The sequence below is a fragment of the Schistocerca americana genome, chromosome 5, assembly GCF_021461395.2.
Source record: "Schistocerca americana isolate TAMUIC-IGC-003095 chromosome 5, iqSchAmer2.1, whole genome shotgun sequence".
NCBI lineage: Eukaryota > Metazoa > Arthropoda > Insecta > Orthoptera > Acrididae > Schistocerca > Schistocerca americana.
Window position 1 is genome coordinate 563,424,001 of NC_060123.1, and position 25,766 is coordinate 563,449,766.

The window sequence follows — 25,766 nt, forward strand, 5'->3', positions numbered from 1 at the left end:
CAAGCTATCAAAAAAGCTACAATGTGTAGATAAATTTGTGTTCAGATTAAGGAGAGTGATTTGTTGTTGAGGCTGCAGTGCCAGACAATTAATGTTATTGTTAGAGGAACATGAAAATAGCCTAAGTGCAGTTAAGAGGCAAAAAGTATATGTTTGTAAATATGTGAGTGATGAAGTTATGTGCAATCAACAGTTCTCTAGATTAATTGTGTGTTTGGAGAATTAATTAGCATAAATGACTGACATACTGGGGCATATTGTAATTAACTGTTCGTTTTTCACCAATGCATTATGTTTGGTGCGCACTAACTGTACAATCTTTGTACAAGAATTACACAGGGGGGACAAGCTGTGTGAACTATTAAAATTAAGTCATGATCATAAAAGAATCAGAGGCAAATGTTCACAGTAGATGGGATGCTACCCATTATCGAGTGGATGAACAGCATAATGGATGACACTGTGCCAATGAAGAGGAATTTTCAGACAGTTGTTCAAGTAAATGGGATATATTCACAAAATTGAAATGGCAGAAGAAATTTTAAAACATCATGGAGTAGCTTTCAGCGTTCAAGGGGACCCAACAGAAAACAACAGTTCAAGACAGCAAACAATAAGTTTGCAGCTGCAAGAAGTGCTGTAGTAGACAACTGATTGAAACTGTCATACATTTGGAGTGTGAATAATTGATGATGATTGAAAGTGAACTGCATTAAGTCTGCACTTTATGTGTTTGGCCAAATTATTATGCATGAAATACAACAAAATTTTTCGTAATGGCTGAAGGTGAAAATCATTTTTATAAGCAATAACACACCTTGTTGAGGGATATGTGAAGGGCGACAACTGGAGGAAACAGTTATTAGTGAATCAGAAATAATAAAGGTGTTTGAGACACAAATGGAAAAACAGGAGAAAATGTTAAAGGCGTATATGGAAGAGTGATGGAGAAAACATGAAGAACGAGTGAATAAAAGCGAGGAAGAATATGAAGAACGATTGAGAAAGATATGAGAAGAATTTTGGACAAAAACAACAAAATAATCTGAAGAAATTTTGTTGTCATCATCTAGTTAGCTAGGAAAAGATATGGCCAGATATGAGGGTGTAGAAAAAAAATCAATTACTATTTCTGAAATGGACGCGACTTACAAACCCATGGCCAAACTGAAACATCCACAAACACATGAGAAAAAATAGTAATGAACGCATATTTAGATCAAGAAGACAGTTCAAAAGAAACGAGTGATACACTATTAGTGGATAGCAATGTAACCGAAATAGAGGGAGAAATTTATGCCATGGAGACTTTAGTAGTACCAACTTTGTATGTGGACGGTACTTTAGAAGAAGACTTAACGATTGAATGACAGGTGGAGGTTAATTTTGGCGAAAATGAAGATTTGGAAGAGGGAAAGAGAGTGAATGGTTACATCTAAAGGGAAGAAAACTGTAGAGAATACAGAGGCATTTGTAAGAGTGTACTGAGGTGACAGAAGTCATAGGATACCTCTTAATATGGTGTTGGGCCACCTTTTGCCGACATAGTTCAGGAACTGGAAGTAGCATGCGCTCAACAAGTTGTTAGAACCCCCTCAGCAGATATATTGAGCTATGCTGCCTCTATAGCCATCCGCAATTGCGAAAGTGTTGCATTGCAGGGTATTGTGCATGAACTGGCCTCCTGATTATGTTCCATAAATGTTCGATAGGATTCATATTGGGCAATCTGGCTGGGATAATCACTCACTCGCATTGTCCAGCATATTCTTCAAACTAATCATGATCATTTGTGGCTTGGGGACGTGGGGCATTGTCATCCATAGAAAAAAACCATGATTTTTTGGGAATATGAAGTCCATGAATGGCTGCAGATGATTTCCAAGTTGCCAAACATAACAATTCTCAGACAATGATCTATTCACATGGACCAGAGGACCCAGCCCATTCCTTGTTAATATGCCACACCATTATGGAGCCACCACCAGTTTGAATTGTGCCTTGTGGACAACTTGTGTCCATGACTTCGTGGGGAGTGCTCCACACTCGAAACCTACCATCAGCTCTGACGAACTAAAATAGGAACTCGTCTGACCAGGCCATGGTTTTTCAGTCATCTACGGTCCAACGCATATGGTCACAAGACCAGGAGAGGTGCTGCAGTTGATGTCATGCTGTGTGCAAAGACAATCATGTTGGTCATCTACTGCCATAGCCCATTAACACAAAATTTCACCACACTGTCCTAACAGATACATTCGCCATATGTCCCACATTGATTTCTGTGGTTATTTCATACAGTGTTTGCTTGTCCTTTAGCACTGGGAGCACTATGCAAAAGCTACTACTCTCGGTTATTAAGTGGAAACCATTGGCCACAGCGTTGTCTGTGGTGAGAGGTAATTTATGAAATTTGACAGTCTTAGCACACTCTTGGCATTTGAATCTCGGTATATTGAATACCCTAACGATTTTCGAAATTGAATGTCTAGCTCCAGCAGCTATTCCGCGTTCTGAGTCTGTTAATTCTCATTGTGTGCCCATAATCACGTTGGAAACTTTTTCACAAGAACCACCTGAGTACAAATGCTTGCTCTGCCAATACACAATCTTTTATACCTTGTATAAGGTACACTACCGCCATCTGTAAATGTGCGTATCGCTATCCTTTGACTTCGGACGTAAATGTACTGTATATTGCACTATGGTAAATTAAGACTGTAGGAAGAGGGCACAAATGCGACATGTAAAATATAGTATTTTGAAACAGCAAGTAGAAGAGGAAGAAAACACCATTGAAGAACGGAAAATTACCCAGAAAATTGAAGAGAATGTTACCAAAACGGATGAAGACAGACCAAAGTACCAGAAAATTAAACTGAATAAGAAAAATTCGCAGCAAAGAAACAAGAGGGAAGCATGGATGGGACTAAAAAGCCTAATGAGACAGGTGACTCGTACTGTCCCGTGCGTACCACAGAAGAAGAACTTACTTTACAGCATGAGATAGAACAATAGAAAGAGGAAGAAAGAAGACAGACTGCAAGCCTCGTTGTTATATAGTGACAGCAAGGGCACATAGGTGTTCAACACCAACTTTTTGAGTGTAAGTTATTTTCCCAATGTTGTAATGTTGACTGTGAATGGGTGCTTAGGTGGTATTTATTTTTCTTCCAGTTTATAGCACAGGGGATGTTTAATGCATCTGCATGGACAGACGTTAGTATTGTGCAGATGAGAGGATTGGACTGCTCCCTCCCACTGAGCACTGAACTGGATCCAGTCCAAATATCGACACTGTGCAGGTGTAGGGAGAGTGTGTCCATCCAACACAGCAACCAGTGTGGGATTGCTAGACCTAATTCTCTGCATCAGTGAGATCTACACTGCTGGCAGAGCAGCAGCAACGGCCTTGAGGCTGTTCACACCATGTCGATAGATCATTGTGCCATATATGGTGACACATGGGTAAGCGGATGTGCACTGGCTGTACCGTGAAAAACTGTGATTGATTGGCAGCTATGTGTCTAATGAAAATGTTTTAGTTTGTGAGTCGGAGTGCGCAAGAAGGGTGTACTCTACGCACTGTACATTTTTCTTTCTCTTTTTCTTCCAGTGAATGGATTCAAACAAGAAACGCAAGTTAAGTAATGACATAGCGTAAAGCTGAATCATTAAGTAATGGATGCTTAATGTATGTAGTTGTTGGTTTTATGATTTACCTACTGTGTTGTTTCTCGTATATTGCGACGTTAAAAGAAATCAGGGGACATGGAATCATATGAGTGGATTGGGTTGTGTTCACCGTTTCATTGAAAACATAGTCTAGTTCTCCTATACTTTTCCATTTTACACTACACGAAACATTCAGCATATTATCCGGAATCTGCCACAGTATCTGAAGCATCAGAAACCAAATGGTTCCAAAATTTCTTTCTTCTATTCTGGTTCCTCCATTTCTTTTTTCTGAATACTTAATTAGCATTCCGCTATTTCCCTTGTTTCACTCCCGCCCAAAGTCTAAAGAAACTGATATACGTAAAATCTCTCCATAAGTTATTTAAAAAAATCTCTTCGAAATCATAAACCATTCGCACAGATTCCAGCAGTCAGGAGCACCAACGAGAAAATCAGCTGAGACAAGCACAAAACTAACCACCAGCACCCAGATTGCTCGGACTGTGTTGTGATAAACTGTAGCATATATCTAACTGTGATTTTTAATATGTACAGCCGACGTTCGATGCTTGCAGCCGGTGATGATATGATGGTCGATGTTACGATGTTACCATCAGGCGAAAACGAAGTTGTGTGGTGTCATTCCAATTCTGGCAGTGTCACCAGGTGAAACATTCCTTCCTTTCATTCCTCAGAATTTCTGTAGTGTCATGTGAAATCACACTCGCAGCTGTGGCCAGAATATGCGCATTCTTGGCATTATGCAGCGTTCTAGACAAATTTTGCGAAGTACTGCTCCACATGTTTTATCTTAAACCTTAATTGCCAGAACCAGAATAATTCTTTATGTAGCCACAGACGTAATATCACTTTAAATAAGGGTTTACTGCTTCACCATGCCCCAAAAGACAAGATTAAGTTTCTCACTCCTCCAAACTCAATAATTAATGCTTCTCAACAAACAAACTACTATGAGAAATAATCAGTGTTCCAATCAATGGATTTTAAATGTTGTAATAATGCCAACACGGCACACTTTATTTTGTAATCCCCATTATTTTTCAAAGTATTAGAGTAAATCAGGTCGTAACGTAACGAAAAGAAATACACTCGTTCAGCTTACACTATTTTGTATCATTTTTGTTGATTTAATTTTTTTGGTAAGTTATGAGATTTAAAGTATCTTTTTCATCCCAGTATTCACAACGCCTTACGATATGGAAACATATCTCGTGCAAGATGCCGTTGGCCCCAAAAGGGCGTCTTAGTTTATAATCTTGTAAGTATTCTATTATAGATTCAGTGTCGATCGTGTTCTTCAGTTTACTTAACTCGTCTTGTATTCGTTCCGTTAGTATTTGTGAATGTAAAACTGTTATCCCAGGTCCGTGTGCTCATTTACATTGCCTGTGAATACCACAGCCAAATACTCGGATACGCAATACCTAGCTTTTTTTCGGTGTGTGCGTTTGTAAGGTTGGTAGTGGCTGCCGCGATGCGGTGTTGGCTATGGTGGCTAACGGACTAATGTCTATGGCTGAGTTCAAAATAATGTGGACTATTTAAAATTGTGTGCAGCTCGCTTGCATTGGTGTTGTTCATGCAATCAGTATTTGTGTGTAATAGAGAATGGCATTCCGTACGCATCATGTAAGTAAACATAGAGATGTAATTTTTTGCGATGTTTTATTAATTTTATGAAGTATTTTCCTAATTGGCGGGATATGTCAGTGGTTGTCCTATTCATACCTGTACTGCTTCAGTAAGTTTACTAAGTTCAGGTTCTGATATTTCGGGTTGGATACCCAAGATATTTATAGTGACTTTCAACAGCTTTTGGACGATATCATATCTTGTCAAAAGCGTTGTCTGTAATCAGCTAGTTGGTGTTAACCAGAGGAGTCAGCAATTGAATAATCTAGGATTTTACGGCACGTTTTTCAGTTTCAGTATGTGATGCTTGATTTTTAGCTGAATGTAGCAGGAGCCCAAGTGAAAGCAAGGCCTCCATTACATGGCACTCAAAAGACGTCTGTGCTAGCAGAAATTGGCAATAAATTACGCTCACATAATGTGGAAGAAGATGCGAGGCGTCCACTGAAGCCAACAAATGTCTCCAACGTAATAAGGAAACCTTTGAAAGGGTAAGTAATTGGGATTGTAAGGAATCTCTGAGGAAACAAAATTTTGCGGTAGTGAGAATTGTACTATTGCTTGTGTAGTTGGGGTAAAGTGTAATGGAAGGATATGTTGCGACTGTCTTTGTTAAATTCGTGTTAGGTATTCAGTGTTTCGTGTAGTCCAAATTTTTTAGGGTTCTGTAGCTTCCTATACTTAAGAATTTAAATTTTGACTTCTAGATGTGTCGCAAAATTACTATTATAAATTAAAACTTAACTAATTACAAAGTGTGATCGTAATGTCACTTCATTTTCAGAAATGATTTTGGGTGTTTAAAATTATCTTGTAACGTCTCCAGATTCTGTGAGATTAGTATTCCGAATATATATAATTTCGTTTCTACCCCCCCCCCCCCCCCTTCTGTTCATTAGTCTGGAAAATTTTCTTGTAAAAGAGCTAATGATTCATTGTCGAACATAAGATTCTGTAAATCCCATCCTGAAGCGGTTTCAGGCATGTAGAATATCCAAATTTGTAATTTAGTGGCAGAAGTAGCAACCGAAGGCTACTTACGTGAGGTAGTCAATTATTCAAAACGACTGTCACAATCACATTATTTTGCCGCCAACCGGTTTCAACCTGCGATGGGGTCATCTTCAGGGCAATTTACACTATTTGGTCATTCGCTGGAGTCTTCACCCTGTCTGTGCATGGTTGGTGACGACTCCAGCAAGCGACCAAATGGTGTAAATCGCCCTGAAGACTACCCCTCCGTGGGTTGAAACCGGTTGGCGGTAAAATAAAAAATGCGATTGTGACTGTCATTTTGAATAGTTGATTTTAGGTAAATTAATCGCTGTTTATCTCCATACAACTATGTTGTCTAAAAACTTATGTGAGGTATACTAACAACTAGTGCTCTTGATTTAAGCTGTTAATCTGCTGGTTTTACTTAAAACAAAGCATTCATGTAACCGTACACAGACACACTACCTATGCCGTGTATTGGTCAGGTCCTTCTGAAAACCAACATTAGTCATGTGTCAGCTCAACAGGGTAACTGATTCAGTCAAACATGTAAGGGTCACAACAAAATCATTCCCACATGTCATGTGTATGAGTTAACAGATTCCACCAGTGACTCACTGATATTAGTCATAGGATACTACGTTTTTTCATTTTGAAGTGCAAAATTTTAAATTTCTGGACATTTAAAGCAAGTTGCCAATCTTCCATGTTGGAGTGGATGAGGTATTCTTTCAGTTTGTTTCTGAATGTCTGGGCATTTCCAATTTCCTGTCTGTTCTTAATGATTGACTATTGAATTGACATGTAAAATTCAATTAAACTACTTCTAGGGATGCACAGTTGAGGAAATTTTGATAGTCTAGATCAGTGCCAGATGCATCTAAAATCTGAGAAATGTGACATGTGGGAATGATTTTGTTGTGACCCTTACATGTTTGACTGAATCAGTTACCCTGTTGAGCTGTAAGTTATTTCATTCTTCATCAAGGTTGGTTTCATCTACTGTATATAGTGTTCAAATAAATTGGGGGGAATGCAGTTGGATGACAGACAAGTGCCAGTATTTTGTCAGGTGCATACCCTGCCATTTATGATGCAAAACAGCAGCAACAGCTTTCAAAAGCTAGTTAAATTTTCTTCTACAACACTTACTTGCTGCAGTTTGTCCTTGAAAATTGCAGGGTCTGCATCTGTTGGAAGTATTATCAGTTGTCAACATCACCCAGCTGTATTACTGTAAGTTATGTAATTATTCTTCATTTTAAGAAATTCTAAGTTAGTTGTAGGGCTAATAGCATTGGAATAACACTCTCTTGAAACTGAGGATCTACAATCCTTAAAGCAGTAGCCAGTCAGGTTGACTGGAGTAAAAATGTAGTAGTAATTTATGTAATCTGCTATAATTAGATTACTGCATAATACTGATATTTTTAAAATTGTCTTTATTTTAAGCATTTTTCTTTTTAACTCCATTTTATTTTTGTTTGCTGTTCCTATAACTGATTTTATTGTGTATCTTTTTAACCACTTTCTTGTAGATTTCCTTTGTCTTAATATAGTCTGTAAATTATTTTCAGTTGATTAAAGTGTTAGTGACTGGATACACTGGTATCTACTGATTGTTTGTGGCACTACATCGATTTTTTGTGAGCTTTTTCTGCGTCTAAATACATACTGTGCAAATCACCATATGGTGCAGGAAGGAGGGTACCTTGTACCAATACTATTCATTCCCTTTCCTGTTCCACTCGCAAATGGAGCAAGGGAAAAATCACTTTGTCTGCCTCTCTATGAGCTCAGATTCTGTTTATGTTCTCTTTCAGTCCTCATACATTGCATTTGTTGGTGGTAGTAGAATTGTTCTGTAGTCAGCTGCAAGTGGCAGTATTGAGTGTTTCGTGGAAGGGTCACCTCTCCAGTGATTGCCAGTTGAGTTAGAGCAGTTTCCATAATTGCTGAATATTGATTGAACAGCAGTTACAAATCTAGCAGGAGGTGGCACTGCTTGCAGCTATTGAGGGTGCTGGCTGCAGTCATCTTAGAGCTGTGGCTCATATCTGACACAAATGATACCTGTTGTTTAGATCTTGATCTTTTCTTTATTTTCAGAAGTCTTCTAGTTCAGTTCCTTCAGTATCTCTGTGACACTCTGCCTTGGTTCAAACAACCCTGTGGTCATTCATGGTGTCCTTATCTGTATTTGTTTGATATCCCCTGTTAGCCCTATTTGGTCCGGGTCCCATTCAGTTGAGCAATATCCTAGAACCAGTTACATGAGTGATATGTTAGCAGTCTTCTTCCCCAGTATCGTCGTACCAATAAACAGAAGTCTACCAACTGCTTTACCCCTGACTGAATCTATGTGGTCATTCCATTTCATATTCCTACAGTGTTAGACCCAGGTATTTTTGTATGAGTTAACAGATTCCACCAGTGACTCACTCCTATTAGTCATAGGATACTACGTTTTTTCATTTTGAAGTGCAAAATTTTAAATTTCTGGACATTTAAAGCAAGTTGCCAATCTTTGGGTGACTTCAAAATCTTATTGAGGTCTGACTGAAAATTTATGCAGCTTCTTTCAGATGGTACTTAATCATAGATAACTGCATCATCTGCAGGAAAAAAAGGCTGAGGTTACTATTGTCTTCAAGGTCATTGATATACAACATGAACAGTCCCAACACACTTTATTATTAGTGAAAATAAAGATTAAATAGAAAGATAAATTACAATACATTTATTGATATACAGGTCTGGTGATGAGTGTCCATCAAAGATAACATGCTATCTCTTCCCTACCAAAAAGGCCTCAACCTAATCACAATTTGCACTTGATAACCCACAAGATTGTACTTTCGACAAGAAGCGTAGGTGTGGTTCGGAGTCGGATGCTTTCCAGAAATCAAGAAGTACTGCCTCTACCTGACTGCTTTGATCCAAAACTTTCAGTATGTCATGTGAGAGTGGGAGTTGGGTTTTACGTGATCAGTGTTTTTGACAGCCATGCTGATTGGCATGGAGTAGCTCATTCTGTTAGATACCTCATCATGTTTGATTTCAAAATATTTTCTAAGATCCTATAACAAATAAATGTCAAAGTATTTTATGGTAGTTCTGTGGATTTTTACTGTCCTCCTTGCAGACAGATTTGACCTGGGCACTGTTTTTTTGTTTGAGGAATCTACAGTATTTTATAGTTAGAAAAGGGGCCAACTCGGCCACAAATTCAGTATAGAATCTGACAGGGATTCTATCGGGCCCTGGAGCTCTCAGATTTTAACAGTTTAAACTGTTTCTCAACACCACTGATACCATTGCTTATTTCATTCCTCTTTAGTGGTACGAGGATTAAATTATGACAATTCTGCTGAGTTTTCCTTCCAAAAGGAACATTTGGGAACAGAGCTAAGCATTTCGGCATTAGATTTGCTACACTCAATATCCATTCCTGTCTCATTCATTAGGGGCTGGACAATAACTTTGGTGCTGTTAACAGCCATTACATACAACCGGAATTTCTTTGGGTTCTGTGAAAGGTCACTTGACAATATTCTGCTGTGGTAGTCATTGAAAGCTTTGGGCATTGCTGTCTTGATAGTCAAACACATTTCATGCAACTTCTCTCTATGTACAGCCCTATGCTTAGCTTTCCACTTATTACGCAGTAATGTTTGTTTCTGTGGAAGTATTTTTAGTGATCATATACCACAATGGTTCCCTCCCATTATGAATTGTTGTACTGGTTACTATTCTTTTAAACTTGAGCCATAGTTCCCCTATGTGCTCTCGCCCTTTGCTGAAAGTTTAAAGTTCCTCATTGAGATACAACTGTTGGATGATTGAAGTCTCCAATATGATTGGGAACTTGCGTACAAGTGAACTGAGATTTCCTCTAAAGATTTCGGTTACATTAGGAGAAAAGTCTGGTGGGTGATAGATTCAGTCATCGTTTTATGCCCACCATGATACAAGAGTCTTGCCAAAACAGTTTTACATGCAGCTTCATTTTCTATCTCGCTGGATTTGAGTTTCTTGTCTACTGTGAAAAATACACCACCTGCATTTCCCATTTGCCTGTCCTTTAGATATAATTCAAAATTTCGCCAAAAATCTCACTATCATTTTCAGGTTTCAGCCAGCTTTCTGTACCTAATATTATGTGAACTTCACTGCTTTTCAGGAGGGCTTCAAACTCTCGCTTTGTTGTGAATGTCTCGGCAGTTGATCAGGATTTTTAATACTCTTACCTGTGGTAGGCATTGCTTCGTCGTACACTGATACGTCTGTGTTTACTACAGCTGTTATCTGTATTGGATTGTTGTTAAAAAAATATATATATATATCCTTGTGGGCACCCCACAGTCAGTAGCAGCCTCAGATATGAGGTGCACACCTGACCCAATTAGGGAGACCCTACACTTCTTAACCCTGTGGCACAAATACAGGAAGTTGCAACCAAGCTAGTTCTCAGCAATGTAATGTCATAGTGCAGTGGTCACAGTATGTACGGAAGGTCGTAGGTTTGAATCTCGTAAAATACTACAAAATTTTAATTTTTCTAAATACAATCAAGACTTTATTTTTTTATTCAATTAATTGGTGTAAATGTAATGTTATTTCCAGTAATTTGGCATTTTTTTATCGTTGTTTTGACTTTATTTGCTCTTATTTCTCTTCCTATCATTCTTCGTGTGGAATCTGCCTTTATGGCACAAAACAAATGAAAGTTTGATGTACGAGATCCAGACAGTGGTAGATGCTGGAACATCTCCTACCCAAATTTGGCTGCAACATAGGGGCAAACAGTTTTGTAAAGTTAGACACAATCACCCTTAATGTTGTGGATTGACACAAGTTTTAATGTTGGCTGCAGCATTAACAGTGGTCCATTGTTCAGTAAATTCACCAATAACATGCCATGAATATCCCAGAACACTGTCAGAAGCACTTCAAATTCTTTCATAGTGGGGAACAAGCATGTTTCTACTCCATAGAAGTCCCCCACCACCACCACCACCACCACCACCACGACCGCCGCCACCACCAGGGGGCTCGCCACTCATTGACGGGTTCCTGCTTGGCTACCACGGGGCCCCAGCCTCTGCAGCATTTTTCTGTTACATGCTGAATGTCTATCCTCTTGCTATTTTTTTTCCCCTCTCTTGGGAAACATGTCTGGGGAATTTTTGGGAATGTTCTGCATTCTGTCGCTGACGTATCAACAGTCTTGCCTGTGTTTGTGGCTCCCATTTCCTTTGTTTCTCTTCTCCTCTTGTTCTTCCACTTAAGTGTTTCAGGATCCTCTTTCCCCCCCCCCCCCCCCCCCCCCCCCCCCCCCCCCCCCCCCCTCCCTGTGCACTCCTGAAGACCGGCCCTGGTGTCTGACGCATGACAGGTGACTGGGTAATGCATAATTCCCAGCCCCAGACACAGATAGGGCTCGCACATACCCCTGGTACAGGCCAGGTCCAGGGAGGGGTGGTTGCCTGAGCTGCAACCTTCCCAAATTGCTGATTGGTCCCTCTGTCAGATATCCGGGAGGTGTGACCTTAGGTGTGAACAGTCACCTATGGCGGGTGCGCCCCCTTGTGAAGGGAGCCCCCAGTTGGAAGGAGCATCCCATCAGAGATGCTGGCAATCGTGGGGATTTCCGCACGATGAGTCAATCGTCTCCCCCCATTCAACGTCTACCAAACACAAATGTGATGAGGCCATGGATTTAAAGACCCTTCCTGCTGCACCATGGCTTCTTGTAGTCTCACATACTGAAGACGGTCAATCCTTTGCCACGGTAAATCTGTTTATTATTCAGAAAGGCACTGATTCAATTGCTGACCCTGTGAAATACTGCTCTTGTTTATGGAATGGGACTTTGCTTTTGGAGACGGCATTATGAGTCATAATGCAACAATTGTTTGCTGCCTCACTTCTCCGTGGGTACCCTGTTTGTGTGGAGGCCCATTGCACTTTGAATTCTTCCCGTGGTGTAATTTACACCAGCTTGCTTGACAGTCCAACAGAGGCCGAAATCCTCTCTGGCCAGGGTCATTGCCATCCATCAGGTAATGAAAAATGTAGATTCATCCTTACTGCCCATTCACACTGTTTTTTCTCACCTTTGATAGTGTGGTGCTTCTATCAAAGATCAAAGCAGGCTATGAAATTATCAGTCGGACTGTACCTTCCGAACCCGATGCGTTGCTACCAGTGTCATAGTTTCAAGCACACTAGAATGTATTGTCAACACCCAGCCAAATGTGTAACCTCTGGTAGGGATGCACATGAGGGCGATAGCCCGCCGCCGCCGCCTCCTCCTCCTCCTCCTCCTCCTCTTAAAAGTTACTGGCTAGTCAGAAACCCTGTGTTCTCCCGTGTGGCACCTATAGTTCTGTTCTTGTTGCCCCTTGCTCCATGAAGGACATGACCACGCAGATATGCGACCTGGAATTCAGCTCTGAGGTTGTGAAGTTGCCCAATGTTAAGGTGGCGTTGCCATCCCCTCGTCCCACTGTGCAACAAACCGTCAAACTCTCACCTCAAGGGCAAAGCCACCAACTACACAACCAGTAGGCAGGAAAGGACAGAAGAGTAATCCCATGAAGACTTCCTCCATCTCTCCAGCCAAACACCACCTGAGTCTTCCTCTAACCAGAAAGCCTCGAAGAACTCTACTAAAGGCAAACAGTCTTCTCCTTCGCCAACTCGAAGATCGTGTATGACGGTGTCACCGTGTGGTACCTTAGCCCAGCTGACCCCCGTTTCGCTGGTGCATGCCACTAACCGTATTTCAGTGTTAGACGCCACGGACCGACCGCACAAGCTTCTGTGGACCCCATGGAGCAGGATATCCTCCTGCCTCTGTGCCCTGTAGTTGTGACTCCTCACCGGCTGTCACTCGGGGTGGCTGCCGAGTGGACACCCCTACATCTCTTCCTCCTCATGACTGTCTTGTTGCTTTCAGCATCGCAGCATCCCCTTTTACTATGCCTTCAGGAAACAAAATTGCGCCTTCATGATGGCTTTGAGCTTTCACATTACTTAGCGATTCGTTTTCACCTTCCATCTGAGGTCAGCATTCCATCTCGTGGGGGTGTCGTGCTGCTCATATGGGATTACCTACATAGTCAACTCATTTCCCTGACTACCTGTCTTCATGCTGTTGCAGTTCGCCTTTTCCTTCCCTGCCTGACTTTTTCCTTCTGTACCATTTATGTACCTCAGTCATTCAATGTCACCAGGGCAGACTTCCCTCAGCTTATTGGGCAGCTACCTCCACTGTTTTTGCTTCTCGGTGACTTTAATGCACATAATCCCATTTGGGGTTCTCCCAGGCCCTGTCTGAGAGGTGTCCTCTTGGCTGACCTTAAACAACTCAACCACTTATGCCTTTACACTGGAGCGCCCACATTCCTTTCCAACTTCTGACACACCTATTACAATTTGGGCCTATCCTTTCGTACTGCCCAGCTTGCCCATTGTCTGGAGTGGTTTGTTCTGTCTGACACCTACTAGAGCAACATTTCCCGTGTGCTATCCATTTGTTGACTCCTACCCGACCTACGTGCATGCCCAAATGGCAGCTTACTAAGGCCAACTGGCAGCTTTGCACCTCCCTGGTGACCTTTGCAGAACAAGATTCCCCAGTTGTGGTGACCAGGTGGACTATCTCATAAAAACGTTATCCTTACTGCTGCAGGAAATTCCATTCCTCGCACTTCCTCTTTACCACGTTTTATTCCTTGGTGGACTGAAGCATGCTGCGACGCAGTTCTCGCACATCCACAAGCTCTCTGCATTTTTAACTGCCACCCTACGCTGGCAGACTTCATTCATTATGAACGGATGCTTGCAAAGTGTTGCCGCATTCTTCGGGATAACAAAAGAGCTAGCTGGCTTTCATTCACTAGCTCTTTCAAGAGTTTCACACCTTCTGTTGTGTGGGCAAACCTTGGACGGCTCTCTGGCACAAATATCCATTCCTCAATTTCCAGCCTGAGAGTCGCTGACGATGTCATTGTGGACGCTCTTGCTATCTCCAACACCTTGGGCTGCCATTTTACCGAAGTTTCGACATCTTCCCACTATCAGAAATGCGCGAAGGAGGCTCGGATGATACCCTTCTCTGCATCGGGAGTACTAGAGTGCCGCCTTCACTATGAGGAGCTAGATCATGCTCTGTTAATTCTGATCCTCAGCCACAGGGCCAGATACTATCCACATTCAGATGTTGCAACACCTTTCTCTTGCGGGCAAGCACTTTCTGCTTAACATGTACAACCACATCTGGACAGAGGACACATTTCCTGGATGGTGGTGTGGAGCCACCATCATATCCATACCTAAGCCCGGTAAGGACAAAAACCTTCCTTCTAGCTAACAGCCCATCTATCTTGACAGCTGCTCAACCTCTTATGCCTTTACACTGGAGTGCCCACATTCCTTTCCAACTCCTCGCACATCTATTAACCATGACCTATGGAGCGTATGATTCATGCCCGACTGGTGTGGTGGCTAGAGTCTTGCCATTTACTAACGAATGCACAGTGTGGATTTTGTGCGTGGTGTTATACAGTTGACCATCTCGTTACTTTGTCCACCCAGGTCATGAATGATTTTCTGCTGAAATCACAGACTGGCCATGTTTTTTGATTTGGTGAATGCTTAAGACACCTGCCACCTGCCTCAGAAGTGGTATCCTCCATACTCTTTACTCTCGGGGCTTCTGTGGGCACCTGCCCTGTTTTCTTCGGGCATTTTTTACAAGACAGTTTTCAAGGTGCATGTGGGTTCTGCCTTGTCAGACATCTTTATCCAGGCAAATGGTGTGCCTCAGGGTTCCGTCGTGATCATCATCCTCTTTGCTATTGCCATTAACCCTATAATGGCATGTCTCCCGCCGGGCATATCAGGCTCTTTTTGTTGGCTATTTTGCCATCTGTTGCAGTTCTCCACAGACCTGTCTCACTGAGCTGTCTTCAGCACTGTGTTGATTGTCTTTACTCCTGGAGCATCGACAATGGCTTTTGCGTTTCCACTGACAAAATGTTTGGTATGAATTTCTGGCAGCGCAAATGGTTTCTCTCACCATCTCTACATCTTGGGCCTGTTGCCCTTCCTTTAATTGAAACTACAACTTTTCTCAGGCTCATGCTCAATAGGAAAGTCTTGGTCCTCCCATGTGTCTTACCTGACAGCCTGCTGTATGTGGTCCCTCAATCTCTTAAGTGTTCTCACAGGTACTTCCTGGAGTGCCGATCAAACAAACCTCCTCGATTTGTGCTGGTCCCTTGTCAGTTCGAAACTTGACTACGTGTGCTTTATGTGCCTCCACGCCCATCCCTCTTGTGCCGTCTCGACACTATCCACTATCATGGCATCTGTTTGGTCATGGGCACCTTGCTGAAGCTGCTGAACTACAGCTGTCCTACCGCCATGACTTTCTCCTCAGCAGGTATGCATGCGGTTTGTCTGCAATGCGTGGCCACCCATCATATGCCTCCTTCTTCGATGATTCCTTTGATCATCAGTATGGTGCTCGTCCCTGTTCTGTTACATCCTGGAGTCCACCTTCGCCACTTGCTATGGCGGCTTAACTTCACACTACCTACAGCATATATTTATTAGCAATAGCGAATGACGTGTGGGCTGTTGACTGTGTTTAGCTTTTTATTTGCTGCAGCAATATGGTGAAGGCCATTTAATTTTTAGTTTTGGGCCTCTATTAAATTTTTTTTTTTTCCCCTCTCCCTCCACATTTTTAGCTGTCTCCTATTCTGTCCATTGGGACTGATGCATAGTCATTTATCTCCAGTGTTCATGTTCTCTAGTTTTGACTGTCTTGGGGTGCATATGATGCGAGCCTTCCCTTGCGCGCGCGCACCCCCCCCCCCCCCCCCCCCCCCCCTCCTCTCCTCCCTCAAAGCAAAACAAACTTCATAGAGGTCTGCTTGGTTTTAGATGTGTCATGGTATGCCCATGACTAATCACCAATGACCATTCCTTTCAGAAACTCGGGCCCTTCTGTGGTGTAATGGATTAAGTGATCCAAGCTTATCATTAACTGGCTCTTCTAGTTTTCTAGGTTCTTAGGCAACCAGCAATCACTAATTTTATGAAGTTTCAAACTGTCGTGAACAACATGGCACATCGCACCACAGGAAATGTTGAACTGCTGCAGTAATGTTTGCAGTTGCACGTGCCAGTCGTTGGGAATTGCTGCCTCAATGGCTCAAACATTCTATAGGGTTTCAGCTCTTACCAGTCCCCTGGAATGTGGCAAGTCACTAAGGTTTACGTGGCACTCTTGAAAGAATGCACACCATCTGAAGACATTGCTACAGTCCATACAGTCGTTCCCATACACACTACCCATGTCCCTCTGTTGTGCCCTTTGACCCACAAATAGCAAACTACACTTTTGTGCAAGCCATATTTGTTTTGTAGCTCAGGCTTCTCTCCCTAGATCTACACATGAAAATGAAATATTCTCTGCTGTACAAACTTCAAACTGTATCTTAATGAAATTTCGATGTTCCAACTGCAGTACCACGAGAGAGAAAAAATATTGTGCGTTACTTTCCGATCCTCCCTCATATAAAGACTTCTTATTTCTAGCCAAGCCTGTACTTGCTTATCAGTGTATAGTATCACATATTTTTGCTCAAATAATCTTCAGTAGTTCCATGTGACTTCCGTGTGATCGCAACGCAGTACAGTACGCTACACACATGCACCAACTGATCAAGAGTGCCTTTTAGTTAAACATTGCGTTAGATTAGTTCTACCATGGATGGAAAGTGATGTTAGGACACATGACTTAGATTTCAAAAAGTTAAACATGCATTTTTCTTACAAGAACTTATAGCAATTTTTTTCTGACATGGGATAAAAATAAGTAAAATAAAAAAGCTGCACAAAGCACTCACTTGGATGATATTACATGATGGCTTAGTTGTATACCTTTCTTCGGAAAAAACTCTCCGAACACAAATTTTGAATATTTTAGGTTAATAATACTTGCCAAAAATGCACACAACATACTACTACAGGATTAGCAGTAATGGTTACGGCAGTTGTAATCAGCAATGCTCAAATCTTCTGAGGAACTATGCAGTTCAGAAATATTTTGCGTACTTAGTTTACCAGTTAGTGTTTTAATTGCAGCCTGACACTGATGCAGGAATGATTTTAATTACTGAATCAGAACTGTAAACTTATTCCATTTTGTTTGTATTCCTCTACTGTACATAATTCATAAAGGTGCCAGGAAAAGTCTTTTGATCAGAATCGTACTACTACTTGGATGTCATGACTTTTAAGTGGCCATTATAAACTTGCTGTAGCAGTTTTAGGATTTTAAAGCTAAGTCCACTGCAAACGTTTTTCTCCAAGAGTTCTGGCAAAATAGTGCCATTCTGCATCGATATTGTAATCAGTCTTGTGAGGGTCTCTAAAGATTTTGTCTTTTACATTGTGTGGAACAGCCACCAGAATAATAATACCAAAGCAAAAATTGCTAACATTCGAAATATTTCTGATATCAGCTTTAATGGGAAAACTTTAAGTGCTGCTGTTTCGTTTTCTAAGCAGCCAGAAATGTAATGTAGATGTTTGAGTTCTAATGCTTTAGGTGACCTGGAGTGTGGTGTGAAATTAAATTGCATGCAAAATTCACACCTCTCTCACCTAAGTTTACTTGTTTACTTACATGGTATGCACAGTCGATTTTCTTCTCTGGATAGCCAGCTAAGTAGATCTCTGAAGAATACTGCTGGTTAATGGAATTTCAGTGTCTCTCTCTCTCTCTCTCTCTCTCTCTCTCTCTCTCTCTCTCTCTCTCTCTCTCTCTCTCTCTCTCTTTCCCCCCCTCCCCCATCATGAAATTAGTGGATACTCACAGAATACTTTTCGTTTAGTCTTGGTATATTTCAACTTCCACAAAGAGCAAATTCAGCACTTCTCACATAAATATTCGAATGTTTGCAGGTCAACTATTCATCTAGCATTAAACTCTTATTAAATACATTTACTATAGTGTAGTTTTGGAACGACATAATTTATGAACATGTCTTCCTTCTAGCAAGTCCAACACATGAAGTATAATCAACAATTTTTCAACTGTTCTTCTTTTTTCTCGTTACAATAATGGATACATAAACCCCATAAGATACATAAACACCCCATGTTCCAATACAACTTCCGTGGCATGAGCTGCAAACACTTTTTCAATGCCGTTCGACCATCGCATCTACCTTGCCCTTGTGACTCCTTTTCTGCCTGCAAACAACAAATATGTGTTGTGTGGTATGTTCATTTTCTCGCACTTATTTAAAAAAAAAATATCGTATGTTCGAGATGGTAGAAGGAAGAGTGTAATCCGCTTATAACCCTTTTATTTACTATTTAGCTTTTGCGTTTTCATTTTACTTTGATTATATAACAGGAGTATTTAACTCAATGTTGGAGTCAATTCTTTTATATCTAGGAGTCATGAGGCCTAAACCTTTGGTTTCCAATCATAAGCCCCAGGTGTTCCTGACACTTGCGTATTTTACTCTTTATTCTGGTTCTGTATACTGCGTCTTTAGTACATAAGTCTCATTAATTAGACTGTCTGTAGTCTGGAGGAACTCTGGGCAAATGAGTGTTCTTTTCTACCCTAGTAAACTCACATAAATCATAACAATGCTAGTGGAATACAGAACTTCCCCCTTAGCCATTGAGTAGGCCTCATGGTTAATTGCCCTAGTATACATCTTTATGTGCACTATAATTGAATATTTCCTGGTAAATGTGTACATCTGTTATACACTCTGTATATCCTTCTTAATACTTCCTTTGGTCCCTAGAGTCCTCCCCTACTTTTCAAGTTATACATACTTGGTGTATACTATGTCTCCATAAACTATTCAATATAAGTTTACTTAGGTTATAAGAGTCCCACTATCCTACAAACCATCAGAATATTTCTTATACTGACACTCCTTATTATTAAGCACAATAAATTCCTCTAGCCTTTGTTCTCCTCAATTACATTTCCTTCTTATGTATACCTGATGTAGAATTATCATAGTTTGTATATACTTACGTATATATGCGATAAGAAATCGTCATAGTTCTCATTTCATTGTTTGCATACTTGTATATCTTTGTGTGTATGATGATTGGTATTTGTGCAGTCTGATTCTTCGGCCTTCTTATCTGAAGATAAGTTGTAGGTTATTGGAAACCACAGAAACCAGGAAGGACTTCTGTGATAGAAGTAGATGAATATGAAAAGAGGGGGTAAAATAGATAGGTACTTAAAAGATAAGTAGGGAAGGAAAAAAGAGAAATGGTTACTAAGATCGAACAAGAGAAAGAGAGAACATAGCCCCAAAGACAGGAAACCCTTCCCACACCTCTTCCCCAGAATCCCTACCTCACCGGTACTGGAGTGAGAAGCTGGAGGAGGGATGGTGTTAAATCATCTCCTACAGAAGACATTCTCGCTTTCACCTTTGAGGTCCCTCAAGAAAATCTTAGCAACCCCTATGGAACGGCAAATAGTGAAGAATAAATCGCACTTGTTTGTGAGGGTTGTTTGAAAGGTGTGGTGTGTATTCTGTGTTAGCCATGATTTATATGTTGGTGTAAATCATGTTTTAATCTAAAATACCCACCCCCTTCCAAAAATTATACAAACCCTCCCATTTACATCACATTTCATAAAAGGTATAAAATATTCTATACCAAATAGAAAATTATACACTACTATAAAACAGTTATCTAGTTAGTCACTTTATATAATCTTTTTACATAAAATCCTCTCTTCAGTTTATGTAGTCTCAACATCACTCTGTTTAAATAGCACCATCGTATTGTACTTTTCACTAATATAACATTCTATTCGTTTCATTTCATGTCCAGAGATCACTGTTCATTGGTGATTCTCGTAAGTTTTCTACTTAACTGTCATATCTAGTTTCTTATGTACTAAAATTATAGGATAGTTTAAGATTTTAGGAATCGATTATAGAATAGGTAAAGATTTGAAGAGAATTTAGTGCAGGGAAAACTATCTTGGAAGAAACACCGAAAACAACTCGGGATCAGAGGTTCGTCACTCCGACTGTTAACTCAGAATGTTATTGTCCCTGGGGGGGATAGGTGTGACTCTGCCCGGATCCTGTGGATCAGACATTAACTTCAGTTGAGCAAGTGCAGACCAGTACTTCTCGTTAAATTTTGTGTGAAAGTCTCCCCACGGCAAAACAATCGCCACTTTACTAGGTAACAAAACATCAAGTAAAGGTATTCTATTTTTCTACTGCATTCTGGATAGATTTGATAGTCGAAATGTTTCCGGAGGTTACTCTTCCGGCAACTCCTCGATCTATCATTTCCTCAAATGGTTCCTCTAAACTACATACACTTGTAATATCAGAAGCTGGATATATTCTCTCTGAAATTCTGTTCTACATTATTTACTCGTGTACCGACACCTGTAATCTGCGAGTGGTTCATTGGTAATAACTTACTGTCTTCCAACATTCTCTCTTAAATTGTGTAATCTTTGCTTTACAGCATCAAACATTACATACATTTTGAAATGATCCTAACTTCTCACTAATTCAGATTCTACATTATTACGTTTACCTTCAATGTCACATTCTAACTTTTTAGCGAAGTCCTTAAATTGGTAACTCTGTGTCTGACTAAAGTCAGTGAACTGTTCGTTTACATGACTGCTTAACGAACTAGTTAATTCCTCTTTCAAACCTATTTCAAAATTTTCTGGTTTAATAGTTAAAGCGTCAAATTCTGTCTTCAGATTTCCCATACCTTCACATAAATTACTAAATTTGTGAATCTATCTTAGCACTTAACAGTCCTAAAGTTTCATTCTGAACATCCAACTTATTGAGTATTCACTGAATCTAATTTAAGACTTTGAGCATTTAAAGTTGTATTTTGATCATCCAGTCGAGAATTTATAGTTTAGTTTAACTGCAAACTCTGGGCTTTTAGTTTGGCATTTAAAGTTGCACTTACTTCATTTCTCAAAGAAGCGCCCTGGTCATCTATTTTATCATTTGAGTATTTATTGAGTCTAATTTAAGACTTAGTTCATTTTTTAAAGCCACTGAATCTGCACTTTGGGCTTTGATTAAATTTACTACCTCAGACCAGTCTGGCACCTCCTTACTCACATTCATTGCCATAGCTGGTTCCGGAGTTTCCCCAAGTATTTGTATTATCCATTTTCTTCTTACTTTTAGATCTAGTAATCATAAAAAAAATTCTACACTGAGTTCAATAACTATATTAACAGTCTATTATTCAACAGTTTCTTTAACTTTACATTCAGACAATTATTATTTTGCGCTCACTTGGCATAGTTCTAGCCGCATTGGTGAGAGGATGCGTAATCAGCACTGGTGAAGTGCACTGGCGCTGGTGGCGTTGAATGTCTGTTTCGGTGTCGACGAGCATATGTGGAATTGGCACCGGTGATTAGCGTCTTGTGCCGTCGTCGACTGACTTGGCTGGTTTCCACATCTGTGTCCCCACAATGTGGATCAGAGCCGCTTCCTCCCCACATCGGATCTTCTTTGTTGAATTGTTCTTGTCATATTTCTTCTTAGTCTAAAACATCAGAATCTTCCCTTTTAACATTATATCTTTCTTATGTCATCTCTTTTAGTGCATTTATTAATTTTCACCATTCTAACTTTTAAGTCGAATCCAATTCCATGCAACAGTTCTCTTGTCTTGTTATACCTGGTTGCTATGGCAACACATCATATCTTCTGCTTCAATTTACTCTCAAAATTCACCCCCCCTCCCCAATTCCATTGGTTGCCACGTTCTAACACTTCTTAGATGATAGAACATATGGAGTAAATATACAAACTTTGTTTTCACCAATCAATGATGTATTGTATTATGCAGAATAACATTCTCGCATTTCACATGTATATATCTCCGTCTTCTCATATTTCACTCATATTTCGAGCTTTAGAAATGCATTAAATTAACATTCATAAGCGAGTTGGTTTAAGAACCACTCGTAATTTAATAACATTTTTTGCTTCTAGAAAGTACAACACATGAAATACAATTAACAATTTTTCAACCATAAGATAATACACACTCATTGTTCTTCCAGTAAGACTTCTGTGGTGTGAGCGGCAAACACTTGTGGGAACCATTAGACTGTCGCTTCTACCTTGTGCTCGTGACTCCTTTCCAGCCTGCACACACAAATGTGTCGCACAATATGTACATTCTGTCTCCCTTACTTTTTCAAATATTGTGTGTTGAGACGGTGGAAGGACTAGTGGTTCTAGAATTTACGCAGAAAGCGAAGCTCTACAGAGTTAACTACTATCCTCATTGTAGTACACAGCTAAAGGATGCTGTGTTCCTCGGTTGATAGTCCATTGGTAATATGGAATTTCATCTTGAAGCAGAAATGTCATTTCCAACAAAATCATAGGTTATGAGAACTTGTCTAAGTTAATCTAGTTGACCAGAAAACTCATTTCTCACTTTGAATACCAAAGATTTTCTAAAAGAAGTTGGTTATTTTCAGTGGCAGCTCCAGTGATGACTGTTGCCAGTACGTACCTAACACTTCGGGTCCTGAGCCATTGCGCCTGCTGATTTTAACGTATTTTAAACTACTACAACTTGTGAAAGGTTTCAGTTATAGCAGTAAAATTACTCTTATTGAAAGACCTAGACTTTCTTATTTAAAACCATATATAATACCTTTCTCTTGAATTAATACATACTTTTGACAAGTGTTATTTTTATAACATTGTTTTTGAAAAAAGGAAAAATTGGTCAAAGGTATATTCACTGTATTTTATAGAAGGAATTTTTTTTATATTTGACACAAAAATTGTAATTATGATGGATACAGTATGTCTTATCTACAGTAACTTCCTGTAACTATTTTAGGGTGCAATTTTGCTCTTTGTGTGGTAAATTTTGAAGCACGGCATTTTGCACAATGCTACTTTACATTCACTACACTGGTAGCTTGTGTCTTTTCGCCACACTTTTCCAGGCAGGTTTTTTCCTCTCAGAGAACACACTACACACTGCTTTTGTTTCTGTTTCTTACCTACTTCTGTCTCAATCATTTTCCAGGAAATGATTTCCAGTTGACAGTCTTGAGTGTCCAGATGGACCAGGTCGGGGTTCAAGATCTTTGCTTTGTGCAAGATCTGCACAGATAACTGTCATGAAATGAGATGATGTGGGGTGTTTTCCAGTAACATTATTATATAATATGCAGGAATTTACAATCACCATTAGTATAACATGGAATGCCAACTTTCCCCACCACTTCAAAGTTCGATGTTCAAATGCGCCATATGACAATCGCTGATCTGATAAGTCAACACCAAACTTGTTATTGTAGTCCGCTATACAGGCTGGCTTTGACTTCTCTCTTCCTCTCTGATCAGTGAAAGTGACCATCTCAGTAGTGTGCCTTGTACTTATCATATGCACATTTCTTTTGTCCTTCCAACACAGTGCTAACATATTTCCTTTACGCCTGAAAATAAGTTCACTTCGCTGAAGGTTTCGTATCTTTTATAGCACGAGGCAATCCCTGCCGAGATTTTCTTGTTCCCACAAGAGCAGTTTTTGCAGCTTCCAGTTCTGAAGCAAGTATTGGACTTGTGTAGAATCTGTCTGTAAACAAAGTGTAGCCTTTTCCTGAAAGATTTGCAAGCAATGTCTTTACCAGAGTCACTGTAAACAGAGAAATTCCAGATGTAACCTGTGTCAGATTCGGATAACATGTACAGTTTGATACCATATTTAGTTGGTTTTTGTGGCATGTACTGTTTGAAATACACACGACCTCGAAATTTACACATGCCTTCATCTGTTGTAATTTTTTGAGAAGGTGTATACGCACGCTGGAAATTAGCACACACATTATCTAGGAGGGGTCTCACCTTGTGCAGTGGGTCATAACCAGTTTCTCCTTTCCTCTTAGCTAAGGAATTATCACTAATGTGGAAGTTTCTCAAAATAGAAAGAAATCTCATGGCTCAAGATGGTTTAGACAGAAATTACACGACACAACAGGGTTCTTGGACCAGTGCTCTCGTATACGTGGCCTCACACTTACTCATATGGACTACAATTGCCACAAACTTCCTTATTTCCATAAGTGTAACTCCTTACCACTTTGATAATGAGTTGGTGGGTGAAAGGGAATTTGTGCTTTGTAATTTCCTGATGCATTGTTGAGCATACAGATTAGTTTGTTCCTTTATATGTTTCATCATACTGTCTCACAGGAAATGTGAGAAATTCTAGAGGTGCACTGTTCTTGTCTAAACTGACAACATTGCATATTACAGATTGTCCTGAGAATAGATCGATATCTTGTGCATGATCAGTAGTCGCCCAACCTCCCTCAGAATTGGTGCGGCGCACAGGTCTCGGCTTCCCCCTCGCCGTCAGCCTTGCTCGTTCTTCAGGTACAATGTAGATGGGATTACTTGCTGAAGTGCTTGGACACCTGCTCTCCTCTTCTGAATCTATCAGAAGAGTAGTATTTGCAAATAAAATCATAATTACGTACTGAAAGTTTTTCAGTGAAAATCTGAACAAAAATTATAAATGTTTTGTTGTCAGAATTCTTTACCTGAACTGCCAGAAACTTCTTCTTGAACATAGTCCAGATCATCATCAGTCCTCTGCAATATCTTCCTCCGACAAATTAACATCACTTTCTTCTAAATCACGATGTAACACGCGAGCAATTTCTTCGTCCGTCAAGCCACGCTTCGCCATGTCGACGCTACTGAGACCGCGCGGGAAAAAATCGCCGCTCACAAAACACAACAAATGAAAAGGGAAGCACACCCTTCCACAGCATGCCCGCCCCATCTAGTGACCAATACTCAAACTACAGTCCATGCAGCACCTCCCAGACAAGCGGGAGCCATAAGAACACTCGAAGGAAGGAAGGGGAAGAACGAGAACCCGCACCCATAAAATTACAGGCGCCGGACTTTAGGGCAGGCCGTGCACGCCCATATTTTTACGGGCGTCGGCACCTAAGTGCTAAGAAAGTTGCCCCATACATGATTATAGTGCTTCTCATAATTGGTTCATGCAATATCTTCAAACACTAAAATGGAAAATAAAACTATTATCTATCAGTAGAATTCAAGCTACATCAAAATTCCACACTTTTTCGTTGTTGACAATTACTTGCAATATGAACTGCTAGGTAACATGTGCATTATGATACTTGCCAAACTAATTTCTCAGTGGAAAATATCCTTTCTCCTTTCTCAAATTTTCTCAGAAAATCACACATCTAAGAAATGTCTGTCTGAGGAAAATGTTTTTGAGTGTTAAAAAAACCTGTAATTTATAGGTTTTTGCAAGACTTCATATTACTGTAACATTAATAT

The 25,766-nt window shown here is 40.3% G+C and overlaps 1 protein-coding gene across 1 annotated transcript in view; it reads left to right on the plus strand.

Annotated features, from left to right (window-relative positions):
* The first annotated feature begins 5,176 nt into the window (after nt 1-5,176).
* The window catches only part of LOC124616203 (G2/mitotic-specific cyclin-B-like), a 47,867-nt gene continuing 27,277 nt past the window's right edge, over nt 5,177-25,766 (plus strand). Inside the window, exons 1-2 of the mRNA XM_047144508.1 lie at nt 5,177-5,328; nt 5,650-5,822. Coding sequence (XP_047000464.1) covers nt 5,308-5,328; nt 5,650-5,822 — 194 coding nt within the window. The 5' untranslated portion in view covers nt 5,177-5,307. The remainder of the gene's footprint in view (nt 5,329-5,649; nt 5,823-25,766) is intronic.